This window comes from Ipomoea nil, unplaced genomic scaffold (assembly GCF_001879475.1).
Source record: "Ipomoea nil cultivar Tokyo-kokei standard unplaced genomic scaffold, Asagao_1.1 scaffold2014, whole genome shotgun sequence".
In the NCBI taxonomy this organism is placed as follows: Eukaryota; Viridiplantae; Streptophyta; class Magnoliopsida; order Solanales; family Convolvulaceae; genus Ipomoea; species Ipomoea nil.
Window position 1 is genome coordinate 120,510 of NW_017618442.1, and position 26,861 is coordinate 147,370.

Consider the following 26,861-nt stretch of genomic DNA (forward strand, 5'->3'; position numbering starts at 1 on the left):
TAGTCAGTTATAATGCTTAAATTAATATTTAACCAAATTATTTATAATGGGATATTGTTATTTTAGGGATCGAAAGTAATTGTTGCATTACAAATGACAATAATATGCAAATGGTCCTGGTAGAGCCGGAGAGTGAAACCATCGAGCATTACCGAAATTTGATGTCAGATTTTCAGGAAGTTGTTGAACCGTTACATGACAATATGCCCTCAATTAATGGTGAGTTCATATGAAATGTGTTAGGACAAAAACGTATTATCTTTGGACTACACTAAAATACATTGTCATGTTAGATATGAACTAATATATTTTACCATGCCCAAATATATATATATATATATATATATATATATATATATATATATATATATATATATATATATATATATTAAGATTATTATTTTGATCTTGGTGATCCAGAGTATGATTGTGAGCATTGTAATTCATTTTTTTGGTACAATGAACGGTCAAGCAATTCAAGGTCATTTGAAAGTCCAAAATACTCTGCGTGTTGTGTCATGGTAAAATAAAGTTGTCATTCATGACAAAGCCTCCTCAAAAGCTGTATGAGCTATTCTTTACATCAAGCGATAAAAACAAATGTTTTTTAAAGAATATAAGGTCATATAACAGCATGTTTTGCTTTACGTCGATGGGTGGAAAAATTGATAGAACTATTAACAACGGAACATCGCCACCTATATTCCGTATAAATGGTCAAAATTTTCATCGGATTGGAAGCTTATTACCTGCACATGGCATTCAACCGAAATTTGCCCAATTATACATTCACGATACAGAGAATGAGATAGAAAATCGCTTCAACTCTTTGAGGTATACTATTTTGTGTTACTGAAATATTTTTGGTATATCATGCGTTAATACAGAGAATCTTATATTATATATTCTTCCTCTTTTAGGGCCGAAAACAATGGTTCTGCATTGCATAGTGAGGTAGTACATGACATTAAGCAGGTGCTAGATGAACACAATGTGTTGGTTAAGTCATTCCGAATGGCCAAGTCATTTATGGAGTCTAATCCTAAAAGTCAAATTAGAATGAGATTAATAGGAAAGATGACTAAAGATGCCAGGACTTATGCGTTACCAACTACTTCCGAGGTTGCTGCACTCATTGTTGGAGATATAGACCCTTACATGGGGCAACGGGATATTGTTGTCGAGTGTAGGTCTGGAGTCCTGAAACGAATAAATGAATTAAATCCGGCCTATTTACCATTGCAATACCCAATCTTATTTCCATACGGAGAGGATGGTTTTAGAGAAGATATACATTTTGCAACACTTGGTACAAAACAAGATTTTGCAAGAAAGACTGTTTCACAAAGAGAGTACTTCGCGTTCTGTATCCACGAAAGATCAAATGAGATCTCAACAATAATGTATGCTCCAACAATTCTTAGTTGATGCGTATACTATGGTTGAATCTTCGAGGTTGCTCTATATTAGGTCAAATCAAAAAGCTTTGAGGTGTGAGGCGTACAAAGGTCTGTCTGATGCGTTGACGCGCGGTGAAGTTCAACCCAGCTCTCAAGGTAAAAGAATAATATTACCATCAAGTTTCACGGGAGGAGCAAGATACATGATACAAAACTACCAAGACGCCATGGCAATTTGCAGATTTATAGGTTATCCAAATCTGTTTATTACTTTTACATGTAATCCTAAATGGCCGGAGATACAACGCTTCTTGGAGAAAAGAAATTTGAAAGCTGAAGATCGTCCCGACATTGTCTGCCGTGTTTTCAAACTGAAGCTAGACTGTTTAATTAAAGAAATAAAAAATGGAAAACTATTTGGTCGCGTAAAGGCAGGTGCGTACTGCAGTTCCTTATAAGTGTCATTTTTTATATACTAATTATTATTATACGAAGCTTCTATCTAACAATATGAATGCATTTTTGACAGTTATATACACAATTGAGTTTCAAAAACGTGGTCTTCCGCATGCTCACATATTACTGTTCCTACAAGCGACCAACGACTTTGCGAACCCGGCTTTTATGGACACGATCATTTCAGCCGAGATTCCCGACAAGCTGTCAGACATTGAGTATTACAAAGCTGTCAAAGAATTCATGCTGCACGGCCCCTGTGGTGCTGCAAGGAGTAAATCCACGTGCATGGCAAATGGCAAGTGTTCAAAGCATTTTCCAAAGAGATACATTGATGCATCACATTTTGACCAAGATGGTTACCCGTTGTATCGAAGAAGGGATGATAAGAGGACAATAAAAAAAGAATGGAATAGAGTTGAATAATAGATATATTGTACCACATAATAGGTACTTGCTTTTGAAATACAAATCTCACATTAATGTAGAGTGGTGTAACCAATCTAGGTCAATCAAGTACCTCTTCAAGTATGTAAACAAGGGCAACGACCGTGTAACTGCTGAGTTTTATAAGACTACGATGGATGAAGCTGGTAATGAGATTGTGGATGAGATAAACATGTACTATGATTGTATCTGCATGCGAAGCAGCTTGGAGATTGTTTAGTTTTGAAGTCCAGTATAGAACTCCCCCGGTTGAGCGATTAAGCTTCCACTTGCCGGATTGCCAATCAGTTGTTTTCCAAGACGATGATACTATTGATAATGTACTCAATAGAGAAACCGTTGGTCAAAATACGTTTAATGCATGGTTTGTAGCCAACCAGAATTTCAAAGAAGCGAGTTTGCTGACTTACATTGAGATGCCCTACCAAATTTGTGTGGAAAAAGGACATCCGTGAATGGCATCCAAGAAAGACCAATAGAACCTCAATTGGTCGAATATTCTATGTACCTCCAGCTTCAGGTGAAATATATTATTTGAGATGTCTATTGAACATAGTCCGTGGTCCAAAAAGTTTCAAAGATATTAGGACAGTTAACGGTGTTGAGTACTTGACCTTTAGAGATGCGTGTTATGCTCATGGATTGCTAGACGACGATAAAGAGTACATTGATGCTATAAATGAGGCAAGCTACTGGTCAACTGCACATTCATTGAGGAAGCTATTTGTTGTTTTACTAACATCATCCTCAATTATTAGACCCGAAAATGTTTGGAATCAAGTTTGGCAACATCTGTGTGAAGATGCTCAACACTATCAAAGAAGAATATTAAAACAACAAGGTAATGTAACTTTTTTATTATACAATAAACTTTTCAACAATTTTCTTAGGTTATACATATAACAATTTGGATGTTGCTATTGTAACAAATTTGGTCTTAACAGAGGAAGAGAAAAAGAACTTTGGATTATTGGAATTGGAAAACCTGTTGGGGCAACAGAACAAGTCTTTAAAAGACTATCCTCCGATGCCCACACCAAGTACTGATAATACAAGGTTGTTTCAAAATCGATTGGTTTTTGAAGAGTTGAGTTACAATTCGGAACAATTGAAGACAGATTCTGAACTGATGTGTGCCAAACTAACAGAAGAACAGGGTCTCATTTTTGATACTGTTATCCAAGATATTGCAACCAATAAAGGTGGATTATTTTTTGTGTATGGATACGGTGGAACAGGAAAGACTTTCTTATGGAGAGCGTTATCCTCTGCAGTCTGATGCAAAGGCCAGATCGTTTTAAATGTCGCATCAAGTGGCATAGCTTCTTTGTTGTTACCAGGTGGTCGAACTGCACACTCGAGATTTGCAATACCTATTGCAATAAATGAGGACTCTACCTGTAACATTAAACAAGGTAGCGACTTGGCTGAATTGTTGATAAAGACGAGCTTGATAATTTGGGATGAAGCTCCCATGATGCACAAACATTGCTTTGAAGCGTTAGATCGAACCATGTGGGATTTGTTGCATTTTGTGGACCCTAATAGTGAAATGAAGACGTTTGGTGGTAAAACAGTTGTTCTAGGTTGAGATTTCCGCCAAATTCTTCCAGTAGTTCCAAAAGGTACACGGCAAGACATTGTTTCGTCCGCCATAAATTCATCATATTTATGGGATAGTTGCAAAGTTTTAAGATTGACTAAAAACCTCAGGCTAAGTTCGGTACACAACGGTGTGAACCGGCAGGCATTACAAGAGTTTGCTAACTGGATTGCCAATATCGGCGATGGAAAGCTTGGTGGGCGGAATGACGGATTCGCAGAGGTTCAAATACCTAATCACATGTTAGTATCATCCGGGGGGGGGGGGGGGGGGGGGGGACGACATTAAAGCAATTGTGGAAAGTAGATTTCCAATGTTTGCAAATGGAAACACTGACCCCGAGCATCTGATAGGTCGTGCTATACTAGCACCAACGCTCGACGTGGTCAACGCAGTTAATGAATATATGACTGAGTTGCATAATGCCGAAAGCAGGTCATACTATAGTTCAGACGCATTATGCAAAGCCGACGGTGATAATGGTATACTTGGAGATGTACACACACCGGAATTTCTAAACAGCATTCGTGTGTCGGGTCTACCAAATCATACACTGAATTTGAAAATCGGCTCACCAGTAATATTAATGAGAAATATTGACCATTCTCTTGGGTTAATGAATATATGACTGAGTTGCATAATGCCGAAAGCAGGTCATACTATAGTTCAGACGCATTATGCAAAGCCGACGGTGATAATGGTATACTTGGAGATGTACACACACCGGAATTTCTAAACAGCATTCGTGTGTCGGGTCTACCAAATCATACACTGAATTTGAAAATCGGCTCACCAGTAATATTAATGAGAAATATTGACCATTCTCTTGGGTTGTGCAATGGAACTCGGTTGATAATCACAAAGTTAGCAGACCATGTTATTGAAAGCGAGCTTCTCACTGGTCCCAACAAAGGTACAAAAGTGTTAATTCCCCGAATGTCAATGTCACCCTCGGATCCAAGATTGCCGTTCAAGTTTCAACGAAGGCAATTCCCATTGATGCTTTCATATGCGATGACCATAAACAAAAGTCAATGCCAAACATTGACTCATGTAGGTTTAATACTAAAGAAACAGGTTTTTGTACACGGTCAGTTGTACGTAGCTGCATCTCGGGTTAACAATCCAGACGGTCTGAAAATATTGATTGTAAAAGACTCAAGTTCAACTACTACATCAACCACTAATGTTGTATATCATGAAGTTTTCAATAATTTGTAATTTTGTAATGTATTCTTTTTATATTACCAACACCTTGCAACTATTTGTAACATACCATTTTCATACATTTTTTGTTGTATTCCCAAATATATCACACAAATTTTAACATAAAATACACACAAATAAAAATGTTTAAATAACATCCCGTGCATCGCACAGGTCAAATACTAGTTGTCTATAATATAAATAATGAAATAAATATAAGACAAATGAAAGATTTTGTGATGATGGCCATAATAATAATATTTATAATAGATCCATGTACAGTAGTTGATTAACCAAAAGTAAAATTTTTTCTTTATTTAATTAGCCAATACCATATTATTATTATCATAGAGCAAAAATGAGTAAAAAGTTGGAGAGTTAAGACAACTTTGGTGGGCAATGTCCAGATTACGAGAAATAAAAAGAAAAAGAAACAGAAAAAGAAAAAGAAAAATCGGACGGCACCGTTTTGGGTGGAAGCTTTTTTCTGTTTTGGATATTTTGAAAATCTGAGCGAACATTACAAGAATGTCAATTAAATTTCAGGTGGGTGAGTTTCGAAGTTGGAACTAGAACAGAGTGCCATTTTGGAATGCGTCAGAGAGCGAAGAAGAAAATGCTGAGCTCCCTATGAACCATACTTATATATATCTATAGGTTATATTCTTAGCTCAATCTTTTTAGTTATTCAATAAGTTTCCAGATCTCTCAAAGGTCACTGCTTATTTTTTAGTTTTTTTTTTTTTTTGAACTTCGTTTTCTTTTGTGCCTTAATTTATATGAAAAGATAAATCTTTTTTATTTTTTATTTTAAATTTAAAACAAATATTCTGCTAATCTTTTGCTTGATTATGATTGCTTTCATCTTGGAGCTTCAGAAGTTTTGCGTTTGGAACTTTGGTGTGAGTTTAAAATCTTCAGTTTAAGCCTTAGATCTAATGTAGTGTTATTATCTAAAAAAAAATAGTGCTATTTATTGCTCTACGTTCTCCTTCATAGATTTTTATGGCGGTGTGGTCGTTTAAGTGCTTAACTCTTTACATTTGAGTTTTTTTTTTTTTTTTTTTTTTTTTTGCTTCAATGTTGAATTTTTAAGTGGTTCAACTTAGGTTTGCTAACAGATGAGTGAATTAGTTCCTCCATCATGATTACTCAATTTGTTGTGATATATATTCAATTCTTAATTTACAATTCACTGCTATTTGGTTTGCTCAGATGATGAACCATCCTCGAAAGTCGAAACCATAAGATATGGTATTATTTAGCTACTTGGATCTGAAGAAATATTACTATATATTCTCTTGTGAATTTCTGTGTCTGTTATATTCTTTGTCAACCTGTCCAAATAACAATATTGAACCTGTCTTAAGTTACTATCTTGAGTTTGCATGTTTACATGATGCTAATTTATGTAGAAACCTGCAGGTAATCTGTTGAGAAGTTTGTAGATTGTGAGCATAAACAACATTTAATGGGAAAATCTCCAGGGAAATGGATCAAATCTATTATTTTTGGGAAGAAGACTTCCAAATCTGGCACATCAAAGGTAAGGAACTACCAAATCTTGTTTCCTTTGTGATGCTCCTTCCTAAACTCTACAATTTTATCTTTTTCAGTCCTTTATAGCTCTTTTAATGGTAATTAGATTCACAAGACCAAACATGATTTGAACACATTACATGAAGTCTGATTCATAATACAATACCATATTTCCACCATTTTTGTTTACATTACTATAATTGTAGATCCCAGCTATCATATGGCCAAAGCCTATCATTTTCTCCTCCTTTTAGTGTTAGTTTCATGAACTCACAAATGTGTAACATGTTGATTGCCCTGTATTACCTATGTTTAGTCAACCATTTTCCCTTCATTAGTTGAAGGAAAACCAATAATATCAAGTTTTCACTAATGGATCACTGTATAAGGGTCCTGTGTAAGTTCCAATAGGGTAAAAATTAATGTTGAGTCTGCTTGAGCTTTAAAAAGAACATGTTACTTTATCATGGGAGACTTTATTGCTTCTGTTTTTTTTTTTTTTACCTTCTCATTCTCAACAACCTTCTTTTTCAACCTCAGTATACACTTTTTGGTGCAATTCTTTATTGGTAACACATGGTTCTTTGTTATGTATGCGCTGTTATAATGTTTAAATTGTATAGCAATAATGGTGAACTTCTAATACAATAATATTCATGTCCTATGAACATCTTTGCATAGAATTTGAACATTATTGTTACAAAATATTTTTTAAAAAGGGGGTGAACATCATTGTAATAGAATATGAAGTTATGAATGCTAACATCATACATTCGGAACATCATTGAGATGGCATATGTACCTAACCATTTTGAAAAGATATATTTTGTTACTAAAAACCAATATATTTGAGGCTAAATAACTTCTAAAATTTTCCCATGATAAGAAGGCTCAAATATTCATTATTAATTTTATTTATTTAATATATACTTGTTGCTCCCTTTTTAATATGAAGGACAAACCATTTTCAATTTCTGCAAAGGAGCCAGCATCCAACTTGTCAACAGGCTTGCTTTCAATTTCAGAGCCACTTCCTGTTAGTGTTGATGAAGTAAAAGAATCATCAAACTTTGGAAAAGAAGAAGCTGCTTTTGATTGTGGTGATGAAGTGGCTATCTCTTCTATGAAGCAAGATGAAGTTGCCCCAACTGCTTCTGCACCCAATCTAACCTTACCTGAGGATACTTGGAAACTCGAGCAAGCTGCTACAAAAGCTCAAGCTGCTTTTAGGGGTTATCTGGTATCTCCTCTTACCCTAACTATTCTTACTCCAAGACTTTTGTTGATTATATACCTACTAATCAAACTATAGGCTTACGCTAATTATTCATAGTCCAAGACTTTTGTTGATTATAGGCTTTTCAATAGCATAATTTTGTGAAAGCCATTCAGCTTGTTTGAAATGTATTCATTTTACTAATATTCACAATTGTTATCCACCTTTTAATGTGATGTGATACTTCGTTTAATATCTGATGTTCAAAGATGTAGCTTTGTGGCTCTTTCTATAAAAATACTAATTGTCTCTTTGAAGGCTCGTCGAGCATTTCAGACTCTCAAGGGCATCATAAGGCTTCAATCAGTCATTCGTGGACATTTGGTCAAAAGGCAAGCTGTTGCTACCTTATATTGTCTACAGGGCATTGTTAAGCTTCAAGCACTTGTACGTGGTCAAATTGTTAGGCGGTCAACTATTGGCAGTGAAATATTCTCAAAGAAGATATTGGGAAATGAGGTAACTTAAGTTTTGCTCTGCATCAGTTTTATTTAGATGACTAGATCTGCAGCATGTCAAATTTTATATAGCAATTTGGCTTGTAAATACTAGTGTAGCGTTATAAAGATGTGTGTATTTTAATATGTTTTTTTTTTTTTTTTTTTTTTTTTTTGTTTTTGTTTTGAGCATTTCGTTTTTGTTGATATAATTGTGATTAATATTCAAGAATTATCCTCTTTCTGCTGTATTAAATATGAGTTTCAGTTTTACCACATGTATTTGATTTATTCTTGTTAATATTTACTAAGATGGCTAACTAAATTGTGTCTACTTAATTTTTTTTTTTTCTATTTTTCTTCTTTTATTATGCTAAAGGAATTAGGTTATTTTAAAAGTGACACATCTAGTCCAGTGAAGGAGATCGTGAAGAATGCTTTTACTGAAAAGGTATGCCAGTGCATGAAGTGCCCCTGGAATTCATTTCTTTGTCATATCTTTACAAGTTTAAAATTTTTGGTGCAAAAGCAGATACTTATCATCTGTTTTCTGTTGTAGCTTGTAAAAACAAGAAAAGGGTTCGCATATAAATGACTAGAAAAAGAATTAGTTCATTTGTAAATAAATAACTAGGAAAAAAATGGTTCTCTAAGTTGATTTTGATAGTGTATACTTATTTAAAGTCATACTTCACAACAATAGAATTTACCTTGGCGTTGAATAGTCATACATGATTGATTTGCACTTCCATTGTTTTCATTTGAATGTTGCTGTAACACTCTGATGCTTATAGTCTGTCTTTTCAGTTGCTCTCTTCTTTGCCTACTGCAATGCCTCTGCAAATTCAATATGGTCCAGGTGAGCCAAATTCTGTGCAGGAATGGCTAATGCGGTGGACTATATCTCAAGCTTTGGGACCAGATTCAAAGCTTGAAATAGTTAAGACAGACCAAGCTATGCCTAAGCAAAGTGGGCGGAGAATGCATTCTGGAAAGATTGAGAATGGCACAAATCATTCCAATATGGAGTCAGATAAGTTTAAACATAACCAAAAGAAAATGTCAAATCATTCACTAAAATCTGTCTCTGAGCACCAAGGAAATGAGATTGAGAAAGTAAGGAAAAGTCTAAAGAAGACCTCCAAATCCATATTGGAAAATTCTGGACAGTCAGAGGCTGTTACTGACCTATCAAGGCAAAACCTTAGGAAGCCATCAAGCACTCTGGTCCCTGAACTTTCAGGAAGAGATGGCAAAACTCCATTGAAAGAAACCACCAAACTTGCTGATGCAGAAATTCTTCCAGAAAGGCCATCAATGGAGGCAATAATTAATGAGCCTTGTGGTGTTACTGTATCTGAAACTAAACCCGAACCCGTTGCTGACAAGGAGGAGAATATTGCAGTTTCAGAGAAAGACCTAGACACTAACCTTGACCAGAATGAAAATGGGAATATCAATGGCCATAGAAGAGCTTCTTTACCTGCACAGCATGATATAGATACCAGTATGCATATTGCAAGGAAGGTGCCCAGCTACATGGCCCCAACGAAGTCTGCTAGGGCTAAGGTTAGGGAGCTAGCCTCACCAAGGTTTGGACAAGAAGTGGATGAGAAGAATGCCCTGACCAGGCGTTATTCTTTGCCATCATCCGCTAATGGCAAGTTGAGTTCGTCACCCCGTGTGCAGAGGCTGGTCCAAGCAAGTGGCAAAGATGGAATCAAAATTGATAGGTCTTTATCATCATCTAGGGATGGCAGTGGTGAGATACTTTACATGTCAAACAATGATTCTTCATGCACAGAGACACGCATTTAAACGCATCAGTTTTGTCATACTAGTAATTATGAAGTATCTTTCTCTTTTACTGCAAAGTAGTTTGCTTCTTTCCAAAAATGGCACAGATGCTTGCTATACAATGACTTGTCTACATCCATGAACAGTTTGTTCTGGCTAATTGCTTAACACAGTAAATTGTTTCATAACATAGAAGTACAATCAATTAGAATTTAACACAGTTGATCTCTTGAACACCTAGGGGTTTAAAACAACAATCCATAGTGACAAGATATTCTTTTTTTTTTCATAATGCTATTAGTTAATGGTGGCCAGTAACTTCCTTTCTTGTTTTCAGATAAGGTGATCCGAGCAGAGTGGAAGAGGTGAAGCTACCTAAAGAGGTTTAACATAGATGTTCTCATACGGAAGTGAAAGAAGATAACTGACAGAGCAATTCTTTATTTTGTTCGTGATCTCTAACTGCAACTCTAGAAAAGTAACTTAGTTATAGAACCTGTGTGGCCATCCAGTGTACTTGTGACTTGTGTCCAATAAGTATTTTCTTTGAGTTTATGCGCCCCTAAGTTTGTGATTATTACAGGTTTGCAGCCAGTAATTATCTCATGCTATCCTAGAATATTGTATTATTCTTCTGGTGGATTATATTTCTTAAAGAATGTTGTGGTAAATATCTGTGCTTGTGTTGTTGCAATAAGTATTTGGAATAGAGCACACTGTACGTCTGTACCTGGTCTCAACACTGGGCTAGATTAAGGATAGAGCATCAACAGTCTGAGTTCAACATATGTGATCTTGGGAGAATTTGGCCCTTGGGGATCAGAAATAGCTTTTATTACTTGTGGACATCAGAAAAGAAGTGAGGTCAGATAAAAAGAGTTTGTGGTCACCTGCATTTTAGGAGGTAACATATTCTCTTCTCTTCTCTTCATTCACCCCACAATTTAGACCAGGTTCAACCTCTGCATGCCTTTTTTGCTCTTGTATTGGTATCAGACCATATATGCATGATTCCCAACCCCTTACTGATCTTTGGCCCACCAATTAGTATACGGCAAATTATTGGTCCACACGGTGTTGTGTGGACCATAAAAAAAAGTACATTATTCATGTACTAAATGTACATTATACAAAATAATGTACTTTCGCAGTACTCAAATAATATACTTTCCCTGAATACAATGTACAATTTTTTGTGTACTGAATGTACATTATTTGATAGCATGGTCCACACAATAATGATTGTTAGTATACTATGAGCTCTTACTTGCCTAACAATATAATATTGCATCATGCTGAACATTTTTGTAAATAGAATATTCAGAGCATATGTGATGAATATGTGCTCTAAGACTAACAACTTAACAGATCAGAGGCTCAGAGTTAAGTTTTACTATAAATAGATGGGCATGCAATGTTGAATGAAATTCATAAAAAAAATCTTTTGTTTTCTTTGAAAAACATACATGCAATGCAATGCAAATTAGCAATAAGGAAAAGAGTTAGGTTTCCCCTGGAGTCCCTCTGAACACTTCATTGGGAGTTTGAAGATGGCCCTTTAATTATAGTATTGAAACAAGGTGCCTGCTTGCTTAATTGCCTACTGAAGTGTTTGGGGGAACTCTGGGTGACACTTGACGGCACTCATTTATTTTTTTATTTTTTAAAAATATTTTCTTTAATGTCAACAACGGTTATTATTATTATTATTATTATTTTTTACTCTCATTGCTTTAGCCAATATAATTGAGATTGGTTTTTAATTTTGTTTTAGTAATAAGTTCTCATATGATAATGAATTTTCATTTTTAAAAAATTTATTTTTCAAGATTTATGAGCATATACTATTTTTCGTACATTACAGTATGAATATAGTATGAAATTGGTGTTGTGGGACAATAATTAATAGTATCATGGTATAACCCTAAAAATATATATAGTTACGTTATATCCATCACATAAAATACAAGGAAACACTAGAGTGATAGGTGAGGTAAGAGATTATAGTGTTCTATTATAGGGCATTTGGTTGGAGGGGGGAATTATGTGGGAAAGGAATTGTAATTTCATGGGAGTTGAATTACTGGGAATAAAGTGGGAATTTAAATTCCAGTGTTTGGTTGACAGGAATAGAATTACTGAGAATTTCAATTCCAATGTTTGGTATACATGGGAATTGGAAGGGAATAAATGATATAAAGTCAAAAATGTTCATTATTATTGTTAGACATTAATTTTAGGTTAAAAATGGAATGGATAATTTTGACTCATCACTATCTTTTTTTCCCAGGAATTAAAATTCTAGGGGGGGACATGGGATTTTAATTCCATGAAAATGGAGGAATTGCAATTCCCTCCAACCAAACTACGGAATTTAATGGCCTTTGAAATTATGTGGGAATTAAGTGGGAAGAGAATTTAAAATCCCTCCAACCAAACACCCTGTTAATGTATAATCCTTTTATTCCATTTTATACGTCCTACTTATTATTCATTGGTCAAACTAATTCTTTCTTCTTTATTTATTTCTATTAGTATTTTGTTATGATTTTTAAATTTGATTTTTTGTCTTTAATACTCCGTAGTAATTTTAGTGTACGCAGTTTCTAAATATATAATTTTACATACTAATTCTAAACTTAATATTATGAAAAATTAAAATCTAAATAACGTAAGTCAAACATTGTTAACCGAACTTGAAACATACGGGGTACTATTTATGCATGCTTGTTTAATTTGAAAAATTGAAGATAAAAAAAATTGAAAAGAAGATAAAGGAATGACTATTTCAAACAAATTGAGAGTGTACATTTGATAAATATAATGCTACTTTAATTTGTGATCCTACAAGGGCAAGGCACATTAAAAGATTAGACATATCAAATTAGATTATTTATAATTGATCGGTTCAAACTAAAAAAGTTAATTGTCTTGGGTAGGTATTTGAAAGCGGCAAATGGGGCAATAATGGCTGTTGTCTAGCCACTTGAGGATGCATTCGCCATGAAACCTATGCAAACACGGCATGCATAAAACCTCCTTATCTTCGCTTCCCATCAGCTCTTCTAGACACACCGTACACCTCTCATCATCATCATCATCGCAAAGGTTGTTTTTGTCAGAACAATCCACCTTTTTCAGCATCTCCATCGTCGCCGACTTGCTCGCGGGTTTCATACCGTAGTATCCCCAGTCGACAACGTGAAAACGTTGCTGGGGCGTTAAAAAAGCGTATAAAACGTTATAGTTGATGAAATCCACATGTACGCGGACCCTGTTAGTATCTTTGCCGAGAATAAGCCTACGGGCAGACTGAACTATATCCAAAACCAGCGATTCTAGGCCGCTCCATTCTACCAAATCGTCGCCGTAATATTCCAACAACTTGAAAAGTACGATCTCGTTGAAGGTGGCGGTGGCAGTAGAGTCGTGGCTTAAGAGCGTGGAGCGATCGACTTTGGTGGTTGAGTCAAAGCGACTGGGCATACGATATACCATGATGGGTTGTGATTGAGTAACGATCTGGGTTTCTTCGTCTAAAATTACGAAGCGGTGGATGGTGTTGCAGGCAAAGTGGAGTTTAACAGATGGCGGCTGAGAGGTGGAAGTGGAGGTGGAGGGACTCCACACGGAGAAACTGGCTTTGAGCTCATCTCTATGGTCCACCATGGTGCCAATTATATTGCCAATTCAAGATCTGTATTGTTTTAATTAGAGGATAGTGGTGGATTCATATTAGATCGAAGGAGATTCAATGCCACATACATATGGGGATTTGTGTTTCCCATTCCAGGTGCTATTAGGGTTAGGATAGATTTTTAAAAATATATGAAGCTCCAATCGCTATCGCATACTTTTGGAGGGAACACCTCAATTTGATTTGAATTATGATTAGGACAGGTTTCTCAAAAAAAAACAAATTCTTCTTGTAATATAATATTTAGAAAAAAATAAAAAATTATTTTAGTAATACAAACTTTCTCTAAATTAAACTGTCAACAAGTAGAGTAGGAGACTTTGACGATCTATGATGTTAACACAACAACACTTTGACGTAGTAAAATTGTAACACCCCCGATTTTTACCATATTTTTAAAACTTAACTGTACAAGCAAACATCTAATCATCTTGAATAAATCAATGGAAGCTACATAAAATCAGGGTATGTTATGCCACACCTATCTCAGACATAGGTGCACAGGCGGGAAAAACTACTCAATTCAAACAAGTCATTAAAGAGTCAAGGCACACATGCCGCTAAAAAGGCTCACAGGCCATCAAAACATAAGGTCTAGACAAGGTAGCTAAGCTATCTATCGATCCACGTCTAGCGCTCTCAAACCTCTAGTCAAAACCTGTAGAACAAGGAAAACATAACATGGGGATGACACCCGGTCAGCGAATCATGCTGGTAAGCCATCAATACGCGTTAACATATATAGATAAGTATAAGCAAAATCATTTCGAAACGGAATACAGTATATACATTTCAAAACCATAGAGAGAGAAGTCAACTTCAAAGACCCATCAAACACTCTCAAGGAAACGGGAATTACCATCCTCACAACAACGACACGACAATAACATGAAAGACAAACAACTCAGGATGCATTCTACTAATCACAAAGTAGATTACATCAAGACATGCTCATAAGCAAGGAATACACATTCACACAACGACAACTACATGCCACAGTGACAACTACATGTCACAAGTATCATAGTTCCAACCTTATGGCTACCCCCGGCCTTATTTCAATTCCAACCATTACCTCCTAGTGCCACCCTGTACTTCTGAGTCCAGCCTTTTGCCTCCAGGGATCGTCCCCCCCCCCCCCCACCCCCCTCCAACTCTCCTATTCATCGCCGTACTCTCAATACACGAGGGTACCATTAATTTCATTCACATAACCTCCAACATATGAGCCAAGCTCAGATAACACACCACCAATTTCAATCATAGTTACATAAGATCATCATCATTATCAAGAAGACCAAGACTCAACAATAAAGGATTCCAATCCAACCCCAAATGATTGTCAACACAAGTTGACAATCTCAATACGAAGGAACAAACCACACATACTAGTATTTCAACATCAAACTAGCATGCTTATCAAACGGGTAAACCAAAAGTAGTTCCAAAGAACATTCAAGACTCACAATTAGCCCAACGAATCACAATGTCGGACCCTTAGCACGATTCAAGACACCAAATCCTACATGGATTTCTAACATACCGTTCTAGACATACGAAACATCAAGAAGACTCACAAATAGCCCAATAAAACAACATCGGGAGGTCAAAACATCAATACCGAGATAAAAGAATCATGGGGAACAAATCCCCGCCAACCACCATAAGTGTTCCCCGCGGGTGGGGCCACGGGTGGACAACCACCCGCGGTTCCGCCCGCGGGTACAAACCCACGAAGCACCACGTACCCCGCGGTAGGGCGGCGGGTAGGGCCCTACCCGCCGTTCCGCCCGCGGGTACACAGTTGTACACCAACAATTCCCTTCAGGAATTTTCAACAACAAGTCCAAATTCAAGTCCAAAACACCCAAAATCTCACACACAACAATATGACTTGAACCCAAGAAATAAACAAGCAATGACATTCAAGAACCCTAAGAACAAGCTCTAAACATGCATCACCACAAGACAATGCATCAAATCTCACAAATCAACACAAGAATCACAAGTAGAAGCCAATAAATCAGCATATAAGTAAGAAAATAGGTTTTGTAAAGCATGAGTTACCTTTGTAGCCTAATAACTTCCTCTTTTCACCCTTAGAAAACCTTTCCTAAAGCTCCTCTTCCACACCAACTTCATACACAAACCAAAAGAGAACAAAGATTCTATCATTAGAAAAAGACACCTAAAAGGTGGTTAAAAACATCAAAAGACCAAGGATTTTACCTTCCCCTATGCTCAAGATGAAGAAAGTAGGAATCTTGGGAGACAAACTTGCAAGACTTCGATGCTCAAATCCTAGCTTGGAGAAGAAACTAACTCTTTTTAGAGAGAGGCTAGAGGTTTTTGTGTTTAGATTGTAGGGTGAATGAAATGAAAGGGTGTTGCTAGGTTAGCTTGAATCACAAACCTTAGGTAGAAAGACATTCCTACCTTACTAAAGTTGGAAAGACAAGGGAACAAGGGCACAACCCAAGAAGCACAAGGTACAACCCTTTGACTTAAGTGACTAGTCAAAATCTAGTCCCTCGACTATTGAATTTCAGGATTTTTAGGAATAAATTAACAAAGATACTAGGATTAATTCTCTAATTAATCCTTGATTAGTGTTTAGATTTACAGGGTGTCACAAAAATCAAGAAGCAGTTAGCTAGACTTCACTAGCAGTAAGACTTTTGGAGTAGTAGAGGTTCTCAAGGAACTGTAACCAGTTATGAGTGTTTGGTTACGTTGTTGTAAGACTACGCTAACAGGAAGAGTTGACAAACATTCTTTGTTCTAACATGATACAAGATATACTTATTGGCAAAAGTATATGTTGGCACAAGTATGAAGGATGATTTATACTTACAAAAACAAGTAAAATTGCGTTGTATGTTGCAAGAGCCAAATTTTAAGAACAAGTTGGGCACAACGGTTGGGCAAAGTTTACACTTGTAAAATATTGGTAGAATGTTTTATTGACAAGTTGGTAATTCGAATTTGCTTCCCTCCAACAAATAATTTTGAAATCAGAATATAAAAATGAATAATTCTCATGAGTAAAGTACAAGATACATGAGAGAACAATTTAACCATATTTTCTATTCAAACATCAAAATTCTTCATAAGCTAGCATCCATACATCAAAGAGACTTCAATAGCTTCAAAGAAGATCAAGAATTTCACAAGTCCTGATTAGTTGGAGAATATTTAATTCAACGTTAGGTTCAAGTTTCTACAGATCTCTACGTTGGTTGTGGAAAGAGGTAGAGTAACGTAGCAAACTTTGAGAAGGGTTATAAAATCCTGAGCAAACAAAGTGTTGGCTCGATCTGTGATCAACTCATTTCTTTGAATTGACTTCAATTGTAATGTTTTGGGTGGACAAAATTACAAGTGATAGATTAACTCCTAAAGGATAAGAGAAGAATATATTAGAAGAATTACATCATCCTCAAATCACTATAAAAGTTTTGAGTCACATTTACTTTTATAGATATTTACTTACTACCGTATTTCATACTACATTGCATTATTGTGTATCACTAATTTTTTTTGAAAATCAAATTTCCCTAGCTTCCATAACGAAGTTTTACAAGTTTTTTTTTTTTTTTTTTTTTAAATGTTCGAACACGGCATACAACATATAGGCACATAGCACCTCATGTAATATAATATTGAGAAATTAACCTATTGACTCTTCAACACAAATAATTTTGAAAAAGACTAAGAGTGTGTTTGGTTCGCATATGAGAATTGGAGTTTGAATCAAATACTTGGTAATGGTAATGAGTTTTGGTGAAAGTATTTTGCATGTTTGGTAGTAGGGTAGAATTGAAATGATTACCAATATTGTTGTTTAGTTATGTATGATCCTATAATGGGAATAAAGGTTTTAAAAATACAAGAAAAAAAAATCAAGACAATTGATTCTAATATAAAGACGTCCAAAGCACCAATATGAACAAAAAAAAAAAAACAAAACAAAAATCTAAAAGCACTAATCCAAACCAAGGAGGAATAATGGAATGAAACCTTTATTTTATTAGGGAATGCGTTTTTTGATTAAGGGGGTAATCAAATCTCATAGTATTGTTCTAGAAACCTGTCAACGAAACAATATCACTTTGATTACCATTCTTGATAGCTAAACCAATGAATTAAACATACCCGAGAAGTGTGTGTGTGTGTGTGTGTGTGTGTGTATATATATATATATATATATATATATATATATATATATATATATATATATATATATATATATATATATATATATATATATAGATTTTGGATCCGGTGCGCACCCCCTTGGCAGATGAGCTCGTGAGCACCTTTTCTGACCCTTAATTAGTTTAGATGAATGGTCCAGATGATTTGGGCTTTTTTGCCACGTGCATCAGACTTAAGAGGATATTAGAGATTGTTTTGTAATTTTCGCAATGACTTTAATTATAACGTGTATTTAATTTTGCCTCGGAAATCTGCGTATCTAGCTTCTGACCCTTTTCACATTTTCTTACCGTTCTATCTAGCTTCTCTCCCTCTCCATCACAACTCTCGCTCTCCATCAATTTCTCCCTCTCCATCACAACTCTCGCTCTCCATCAATTTCTCCCTCTCCATCACAACTCTCGCTCTCCATCACTTTCTCCCTCTCCATCACAACTCACGCGTTCAACATGGTTGGGTCTACTGTCCGCCGATCGAAGAGGCAACGGAGGTCTAACGGTGTTTCCATTGAAGGTAATCTCAATCCCCTTTTTTTTTGCTACTTTTTTTTTTTTTCCGTTTCGGGGGGTTTTGTGTGTGCCTCCGTTTCGGGGGGTTTTGTGTGTGCCTTCTGTGGGATTTTGGTGTCTGGACCGCCGGCTCTGGGAGGCGGGCTGGGAGGGGGAACTGGGGAGGCGGGCTGGGAGGGGGAACTGGGTAGTTACAGTTTAGGGTTTGTGTTATTATTTAGGTTTTTTTTTTTTTTTTGGGTAATCATATGTTATTCTAACAATGGGGGTTTTTTGGGGGGTTTTGTGGTTCTGTAGTCAAGTAATTCTAATGGGGATGTTAGGGGTGTGTTGCATGTGTTTGATGATGGTGATTTTCCGGCGGAATTGTGTTATCCGGCGTCCATCAAATCCTCTTTTTTTTTTTTTTTTTTCTTTTTATGGGTGTCTGGGAGGCGGGGACTGGGTAGTTACGGTTTAGGGTTTGGGTTATGATTTTTTTTTTTTTTTTTTAACTAGCAAAGGCCCAAGGGGCTCACAAAACTAATCACAAAGGCCAAAAGGCCTAAACAAGCACAGGCCCAAAGGGCTCACAAAAGCAATAAAGGGCCAAAGGTCCACTCGGCCATCAAGAAGTCCCAGGCCATTAAAAGGTCCAAAATGCCAATCTGCCAAGAATTTCAGCCCATATCAACATAAAGCTGCCTCAGTTCCACAATTTTTCAATAAGTTGGCACATTTCTTGTCCAGTTAATGGCTTCATCTTTCCAGAACTGGGTGTGCCATGGATCTCCCTTGCCATTTCTGATTTTACCATAGGAGCTTTCACATCCTTATCTTGTGTCTTTTCAGCATTAAGGCCTGCACTTCTTTGGAGTTCTCTCTTTCTAGCCTTGGCAAAATCTTTTAACCCCTTAACTGCTGACTTAACATCATCAAATTCCAAAATCCGACCTGTGCTTGACTGAGGGCTAGCCACTGTGGCCCCCAGTCTAACACCAGCTAGATCAGATCCCTCTCCTTCTACAACACTTCCCTTTCGGATTTCAATTGGGCTACCCATCTCCTCTAGCAAACTTCTAAATTTTCCATGTATATGTGCCAACTTCCCCAAGAAGATTCTGTTGGCTTTTTGCACCAAATCATCTTGTTCTTCCACAAACCTCTCCTCCCCCAATTCTAGTTGAGCATGATCAAAGAAGTGTAATACCTCCAATCTAGCCTCATCTATCACAATTGCATCCTCTTTACTCACAAATTTTTTCACCTTTTCAATCCAAACTTCTAGTTCCATAAAGGAATCAGATAAGCTGGAAGAAGCCTGGACAGTTTCAGACTCATCACTACCCTCAAGACCTCCCTTCACCTCTTCAAAATCTGGATTGGATCCCTCATTCGACACATTTTCAGATGTCACATTCATTTTCATCTCAGCTTGCTTGGCTTTTCTTTGTTTCTTTTTTATTCTCTTTGCTTTGCTTTTAGACATGACAGAGTTCACTTCCACCACCCCTTGTTCAGCCTCCATTTCCCCTTTTTCAATAGGAGCAATAGGCTGTTTTTCAGCTGCAACTTGTTCAACTACACAGCCATTTTCCATATTTTCTGAGGTTGGCTTCTCATTCATCACCACTTCTGCTATTTCATCTGGAAGACTCATTGCAGTCTCCTTAATGATTTCATTAGCCTCATGATTCAGTCTTTTTTCCATATCAAGTTCAAGTTTATTCTCTTTGTCATTCTGTCGAGCAGTTACAGGTGCAACATCACAATCTGCTGGAGTCCTCTTAGAGACATTTTCACAATCTGCTGGAGTCCTCTTAGAGACATTTTCACAATCAGTTGGAGTCCTCTTAGAGACATTTTCACAATCAGTTAGAGTGCATTCTTTACCCTCTACAGGGCTATACAGCCCCTCATGGTCATTATTACAAGCAGGTTGTGAGCAAGCTTTCTCAGCCTCTCTTTTCAAAATACCAGCACCACCCCCAAACCTCCGGCAGCCTGCAAGGCTGTGTCCAAAACGTCCACAACCTGTACAATATCTCGGCAGCTTATCCACCTCTACTTTTTGCCAAAATCCACTCACAATACCTCCATCCCCAACATATTCAATCCAAATTCGATCAACAAAGGGCTTAGATGCGTCAATCTCTAATTTCAATTTAGCCACACTTGGCCTTGTTTTTCTAGTCGTAGCTGCGTCCAGAGACACAACCCGACCTAGCGGCTCACAAATTTTTGCTAGAGCATCTGAATTGAATAAATGAATCGGCAAGGAGGGCAACTGAATCCATACCAGTGTCCATGGTGAATCCCTATTGGTCCTCTGCTTCGGCGTCCATCTAGCTAGCCAAAGATGATTGCCAGCTACTGCAATCTGATTTCGAAGCCACACACGTCTACAATCAGCCTCTGATGAGAATCGCAAAAGGATGCACCGTCTATCAAGCGATCCAATGTGTAACTCCCCTTCTGGTCGTAGAGTCTCTCGCAACTCCGTTCTTAATCGGTCCAGCGGAGGTCGTTCTCTTGCAAAGCGTCCCACCAAGGAGAATTTCTCCTCTGTTCTCACCAAATTCGTCCATTTTGAGAGCGAGAACCACACCGATGGACTTCTATTCAACCAATCAGAGTCACGTTGGACGTTGACTACACAGTTTTGACCGCAATTCTCCACTTCTGGGAATAAATCAGTCATGGGATGCATCCCTTAAGCTAGGGAATATTTGAATTCTAAAACTGAACCCCTAAAAATTTTTTTGGGTTATGATTTAGGTTTTTTTTTTTGGTTAATCATATGTTATTCTAACAATAGAGTTTTTTGGGGTTTTCGGGGTTGCATGTGTGTGATGGTATTGAGTTTCCGGCAGAAACGTGTTATCCGCCGGCCATTCTTTTTTCTTTTTTTTTTTTTCACTGTAATTTCACTCGTAATTTGCTTGGTTTGATTGGTTTATGGGACTCTGCTAAGCTATTAACATCATGGAAAGACTCAAAGAGATAATATACTCTCACATTTTTAATTGTTTTAAGTTGGATAGGTATAATGGTTTGTGATTGGTATGTAGGAAAATGCATTGTAGGTATATAGTATGTGCGTTCTGATTAGTATGTGCATATAGAAAGACTCTGCTATTCTATTAACATCATGGAAAGACTCAAAGAGATAATATACTCTCACATTTTTAATTGTTTTAAGTTGGATAGGTATTGACGGTAATAATGTTACCGGAAATATAATATAAGAGTAACGAACAAGAAAGTAACAATAGTTGTATTGCTTTGTCTCAGTATAGAAAGTACGGTGTGTCTTTGTCTAGTGAGGAGGGCCCCATTTATACCTAGAGTCCTAACGGTAACAACATGGGACATAAATTGGGAGCCTAGCCTTTAATTCTCTCTCATCAATGAGGGCTTCAATGCTGGCTTCAATGACAGTAAGGTGGCACCTGCTGGAATTCCTAACCGTTGGAGTTCTGCCCGTTGGGTTGCCAAGCGATGCTGAGTCGGATGCCCATTTATGATCCGGGTCGAGTGCCAGCCCTATTATCCTGTCACCAGTCCCCCCTACTCCTGGATCAACGGATGTGTTTGAGTTGACTTGGGAGTAAAGCTGAATCTATTTTGATCTTGTGTAGGATCCTCTTGATTTAGGATATTTTATTTGATCCTGTGTAGAATTCTGCTTGATTTAGGATATCTGGTTTTGTTTTCCAAATCCCTAACTTGCCTTCCAAATCCCTGATTTGTGCTTTCCCAATCCTTTCCTGCTTCACTTAACTATTTTATCTCAAGCTCCTCTCCAATATAAACCCCTATCTCTCTGAGCATCTTGAGAGCACTTCTTCAACAACTTTCTGCCACAGCTCTGTAAGTCTCCGCTGTCCTTATTATTTTGCAATTTATCTTACAATATATTTATGTATATATGAGTATACGCCTGTATTTAATATATATGAATTTTATTATTATTATTATTATTTTTTTTTTTTTTTGAATCGGCCTGTGGCCGAGGCGCGGCCCCGGCCATCTGGCCGAGGTGTCGCCTCGACTAGGGAGCCGAGGCGTGTGCCTCGGCCTTGGCTGAGGCAAGGCCTCAGCCCCTTTTTTTTTTATTTTTAAATTGGCTTGTGGCCGAGGCGTCGCCTCAGCCACTTGGCCGAGGCGTGCGCCTCAGCCGCGCCTCGGCCACTTGACCGAGGTGCACTTGGCCGAGGCACAGCCTCGGCCTTGGCTGAGGCGCGGCCTCAGCCATTTTTTATTTATATATATATATATATATATATATATATATATATATATATATATATATATATATATATATATATATATATATATATATATATATATTTTTTTTTTTATTTTTATTTTTTTTTCCATTTTTTATTTTATTTTTTATTTTTTTTTAATTGGCTTGTGGCCGAGGCGTCGCCTCAGCCACTTTCCTCTTTGTCACCATTTAGGGTTGAAGCAGACATGGATTTCTTCCTCTTTAGGTATGTTGCACATTCTGCCTGAGTATGACCAAACCCTTCACATTTCCAACATTGAATTGATCGGTTTAGGGCTTTACTTGTACTGTTTGATGCATTCTTGGACTGACCAGACTTCGAAATTGAAGGAGTTGACTCAGATTTCTGATTTGTTGAGTTTCCACCCTTGGATTGATTTCTGTTAAACTGTCCTTGGCCTTTTTTACTGAATATGTAACACCCCCGATTTTTCAACATATTTAAAACTTAAATTCAAAGGCAAGCATATAATCATAGATAAACAACAGCGGAAGCTTAATTAAAAACCGGAGAGATGTTATGCCACACCTATCTCAAACATAGGTGCACAGGCAGAAAACTATCAAGTTAATAAAACAGAAAACGTCTAGGCACACAGGCCGCTAAACTATGCTCACAGGCCAACAAAAGGTAACGTCTAAACATGGTAGCTACTCTATCTAGCGTCCACATCTAGCGCGCTCGGCACCTACTCAAAAACCTGTAAAGTATGGGGATAACACCCGGTCAGCGAATATTGCTGGTAACCCATCAATACGCTTTAAATAACATATATAGATAGATATAATCAAAATCATTTGGAACGGGAATACAATATAATATATATATCATTTCAAAACCAAAGAGAGAAGTCAACACCAAAGACTCATCAATCACTCTCAAAAGAAACGAGGATCACCATCCTCACAACAACAACAAGACTACAAACGTGAAAGACAACACAACTCAGGATGCATTCTACTGATCACAAAGTAGAATACGTCAAGACATGCTCATAAGCAAAGAATTCACATTTACACGGTGACAACTTCATGCCACAGCGACAACTAGTGCTACCCTGTACTTCTGAGTCCAACCTTATACCGCCAGGGACCGTCGTCGCCCCTCCAACATACCGCCAAACTCTCAGTACACGAGGGTACCATTAATTTCATTCACACAGCCTCCAACATGTGAGCAAAACTCAGATAACACACCCCCAATCTCAATCATAGTCACACAAGGTCATCATCATTACTAAGAAGACTAAGGCTCAACAATAACCTCAATCAAGTATCAATCAAAGGGTACAACGAATTGCATACGTTCATATCATAGGAATTAATCAAGAGATCACAATAAAGACATGAGACCATACTTAACAACAAAGGATCACAATCCAACACCAAATGATTGTTAACACAAGTTGCCAATCCCAATAAGAAGGAACAAACCACACATACTAGCATTTAAACTAACATGCTTAACAAACGGGTAAACCAAAAGTTGTTCCAAAGAACATTCAAGACTCACGCTAGCCCAACGAATCACAAAGTTGGACCCTTAGCACGATTCAAGACACCAAATCCTATCATGGATTCCTAACACACCGTTCTAGACATACGAAACATCAAGGAGACTCACAAATAGCCCAATAAAACAACATCGGGAGGTCAAAACATCAATACCGAGTCAAAAGAATCACAGAGAACAAATCCCCGGCCAACACCCATAACGTACCCCGCGGGTGGGGCCACGGGTGGACCTCCACCTGCGGTTCCGCCCGCGTGTACATACACCCGAGGACACTGGTTCCCCGCGGGTGGGGCGGCGAGTAGGCCTCTGCCCGCCGTTCCGCCCGCGGGTACGTACCTGTACTCCAAAATATCCCTTCTGGGATTTTCAACAACAAGGCCAAGTTCAAGTCCAAAACACCCAAAATCTCACACACAACAATAATATGACTTGACCCCAAGAAATAGCCAAGCAATGGCATTCAAGAACCGTAAGAACAAGCTCTAAACATGCATCACCACAAGATAATGCATCAAATCTCACAAATCAACACAAGAATCACAAGTAGAAGCCAAGAATCATCATATAAGTAAGAAAATAAGTTTTGTAAAGCATGAGTTACCTTTGTAGCCTAACAACTTCCTCTTTTCACCCTTAAAAGCCTTTCCTAGAGCTCCTCTTCCACACCAACTTCTTACACATAATAAAACACAACAAAGATCCTAACTTTAGAAAAAGACACCTAAAAGGAGGTTAGAAACACCAAAAAGCTACGGATCTTACCCTTCCCTATGCTCAAGATGAAGAAAGTAGGAATCTTGGGAGAAAATCTTGCAAGACTTGGATGCTCAAATTCTAGCTTGGAGAAGAAGCTAAATCATTTTAGAGAGAGACTTGGATTAATTCTTCAATTAATCCTCGATTTGTGTTTGGATTTATGGGGTGTCATAGAATCCCTTTGAAATCTTCTTCAAAATCTTCATGAGCAAAGCTAGGGATTCATCATCGACATCTTTAGTGTCAGATTCTTGATCAGCGTCAGTAATGAGCGCCACTGTTTTTCCTTTTCTGACTGAACTAGGGTTATCATCAGTCAGCACTTGATGTCCGTAAGTGTGTAGACTACCCATTAGTTCACCAAGACTCTTATTTCCCAGCCTTGATTCTCTTGAATTGCTGTAACCTTCATACGAAACCTCTTGGGCAGTGAGCGAAGAACTTTCTTAACCACCCTTTCTTCAGAGAATAGTTCACCAAGAACGGATATTCATTAATCCTGTACCTGACTATGGAAATCTGAGATATTCTCCTCTTCATTCATCTTCAGGGCTTCGAATTCTGAAAGAACCATTTCTAATTTTGACTGCTTTACATCATCGGTTCCTTCGTATCGAGTTCGCAAGATCTCCCACGCCTTATTGGCTTCTTACACACTAATGACTTGGGTGAATACAGAATCATATAATGATCCCACAATTGAATTCAATGCTTTGTTATTGTAATCTGAGAGAGTTAATTCTTTAATTGACCATTCCTCTATTGGTTTACGGACTGTTGTACCCATCGGTTCGTCTTTTGTAGGAGGCGTCCAACCAGTAATCACAGAATGCCACACTCTAGTTCCTTGGGCTTGAAGATAAATTTCCATTCTGGCTTTCCAGAATGAGTAATTATTACTATCCACAGAGGTGGCTTATCCATCTGTCACGAATGACTCAAACATCAGTTTGTCCGCCAGAAAAGTAAAAACACATGAAAGTACAGAAATATAGTTCCCTTTCGGATCAAGTCACTATGTAGACTTAAAAGCTTTGATACCACATGTAATTTTCTGTATTCGTATTAAATATTGTGTCTAGATAATATTTCAGTCTGATTCTATGTGAGTGATTGACTTAGCACTGTCGTAGACTAGTCAGTAGATCAGTGAACAATCTTGGTGCGAAAATTAAATCAAACAGAAGTAAAATACACAAAATATTGTTTACCCAGTTCGATACAACGGTGTCTACGTCTGGGGACGATCACCGATGCGTCCAATCCACTAACTCATAGTCCAATGTACAAAGGTAGAGAAAAACGATCTCACCCAAGTGCCCCACACAAGGTTAGTACCTAGTCTACAGAGGTTTAGTGGATTGTTGTAGTCGGAGAGCCGCGCATCCAAAAGTCCAATGAAATCCCTTCAATGGAGAGCTAACTCTGATACAGTCCGCTTCACTGACGCAGTTCCACGTTGTTCCCACAACTGAGTGATCTTCGCGTACTAGTTTAAGCATGATTTATTCTTCTCAAGTTCATCGTCTTAAGCACCATGAACTGTATTTTTTTTAGAAGGAATGGAACAACCAGAGTTGTGTATTCTTTTAGTATTGAGAGTGTCATCTTCAAGGCATTTAACCCTAACTTCCGAAGGCTTGTATGCATAAATACTTCTTGTCTTTGATTCTCTCCAAAAATAGCTCTGGTTGTAAAAGGTAGGACTTGTATAGCTAATAGATCTTGATT

At 37.4% G+C, this 26,861-nt stretch overlaps 2 protein-coding genes across 6 annotated transcripts; both read left to right on the plus strand.

Moving 5' to 3' along the window:
• Nucleotides 1-4,090: 4,090 nt before the first annotated feature.
• Nucleotides 4,091-5,127, plus strand: LOC109147537 (ATP-dependent DNA helicase PIF1-like). The gene is made up of 3 exons (XM_019295137.1): nt 4,091-4,148; nt 4,342-4,402; nt 4,560-5,127. The coding sequence occupies exons 1-3, from the start codon at nt 4,091-4,093 to the stop codon at nt 5,125-5,127; spliced, it is 687 nt and encodes a 228-aa protein (XP_019150682.1).
• A 520-nt stretch (nt 5,128-5,647) lies between these two features.
• Nucleotides 5,648-10,719, plus strand: LOC109147585 (protein IQ-DOMAIN 31-like). 5 transcript variants are annotated; one of them, XM_019295200.1, is made up of 8 exons: nt 5,648-5,826; nt 5,991-6,014; nt 6,538-6,658; nt 7,607-7,891; nt 8,186-8,386; nt 8,744-8,815; nt 9,172-10,126; nt 10,499-10,719. In XM_019295200.1, exons 3-8 carry the CDS (start codon nt 6,584-6,586, stop codon nt 10,528-10,530), a joined length of 1,620 nt encoding a protein of 539 aa, XP_019150745.1. In that variant the 5' UTR covers nt 5,648-5,826; nt 5,991-6,014; nt 6,538-6,583; the 3' UTR covers nt 10,531-10,719. The 5 variants fall into 5 exon arrangements, with proteins under 5 accessions (XP_019150745.1, XP_019150747.1, XP_019150746.1 ...); XM_019295202.1 differs by lacking the exon at nt 5,991-6,014 and adding an exon at nt 6,328-6,366 and having other exon boundaries at nt 5,648-5,769; XM_019295201.1 differs by lacking the exon at nt 5,991-6,014.
• The last annotated feature ends 16,142 nt before the right edge of the window (nt 10,720-26,861 follow it).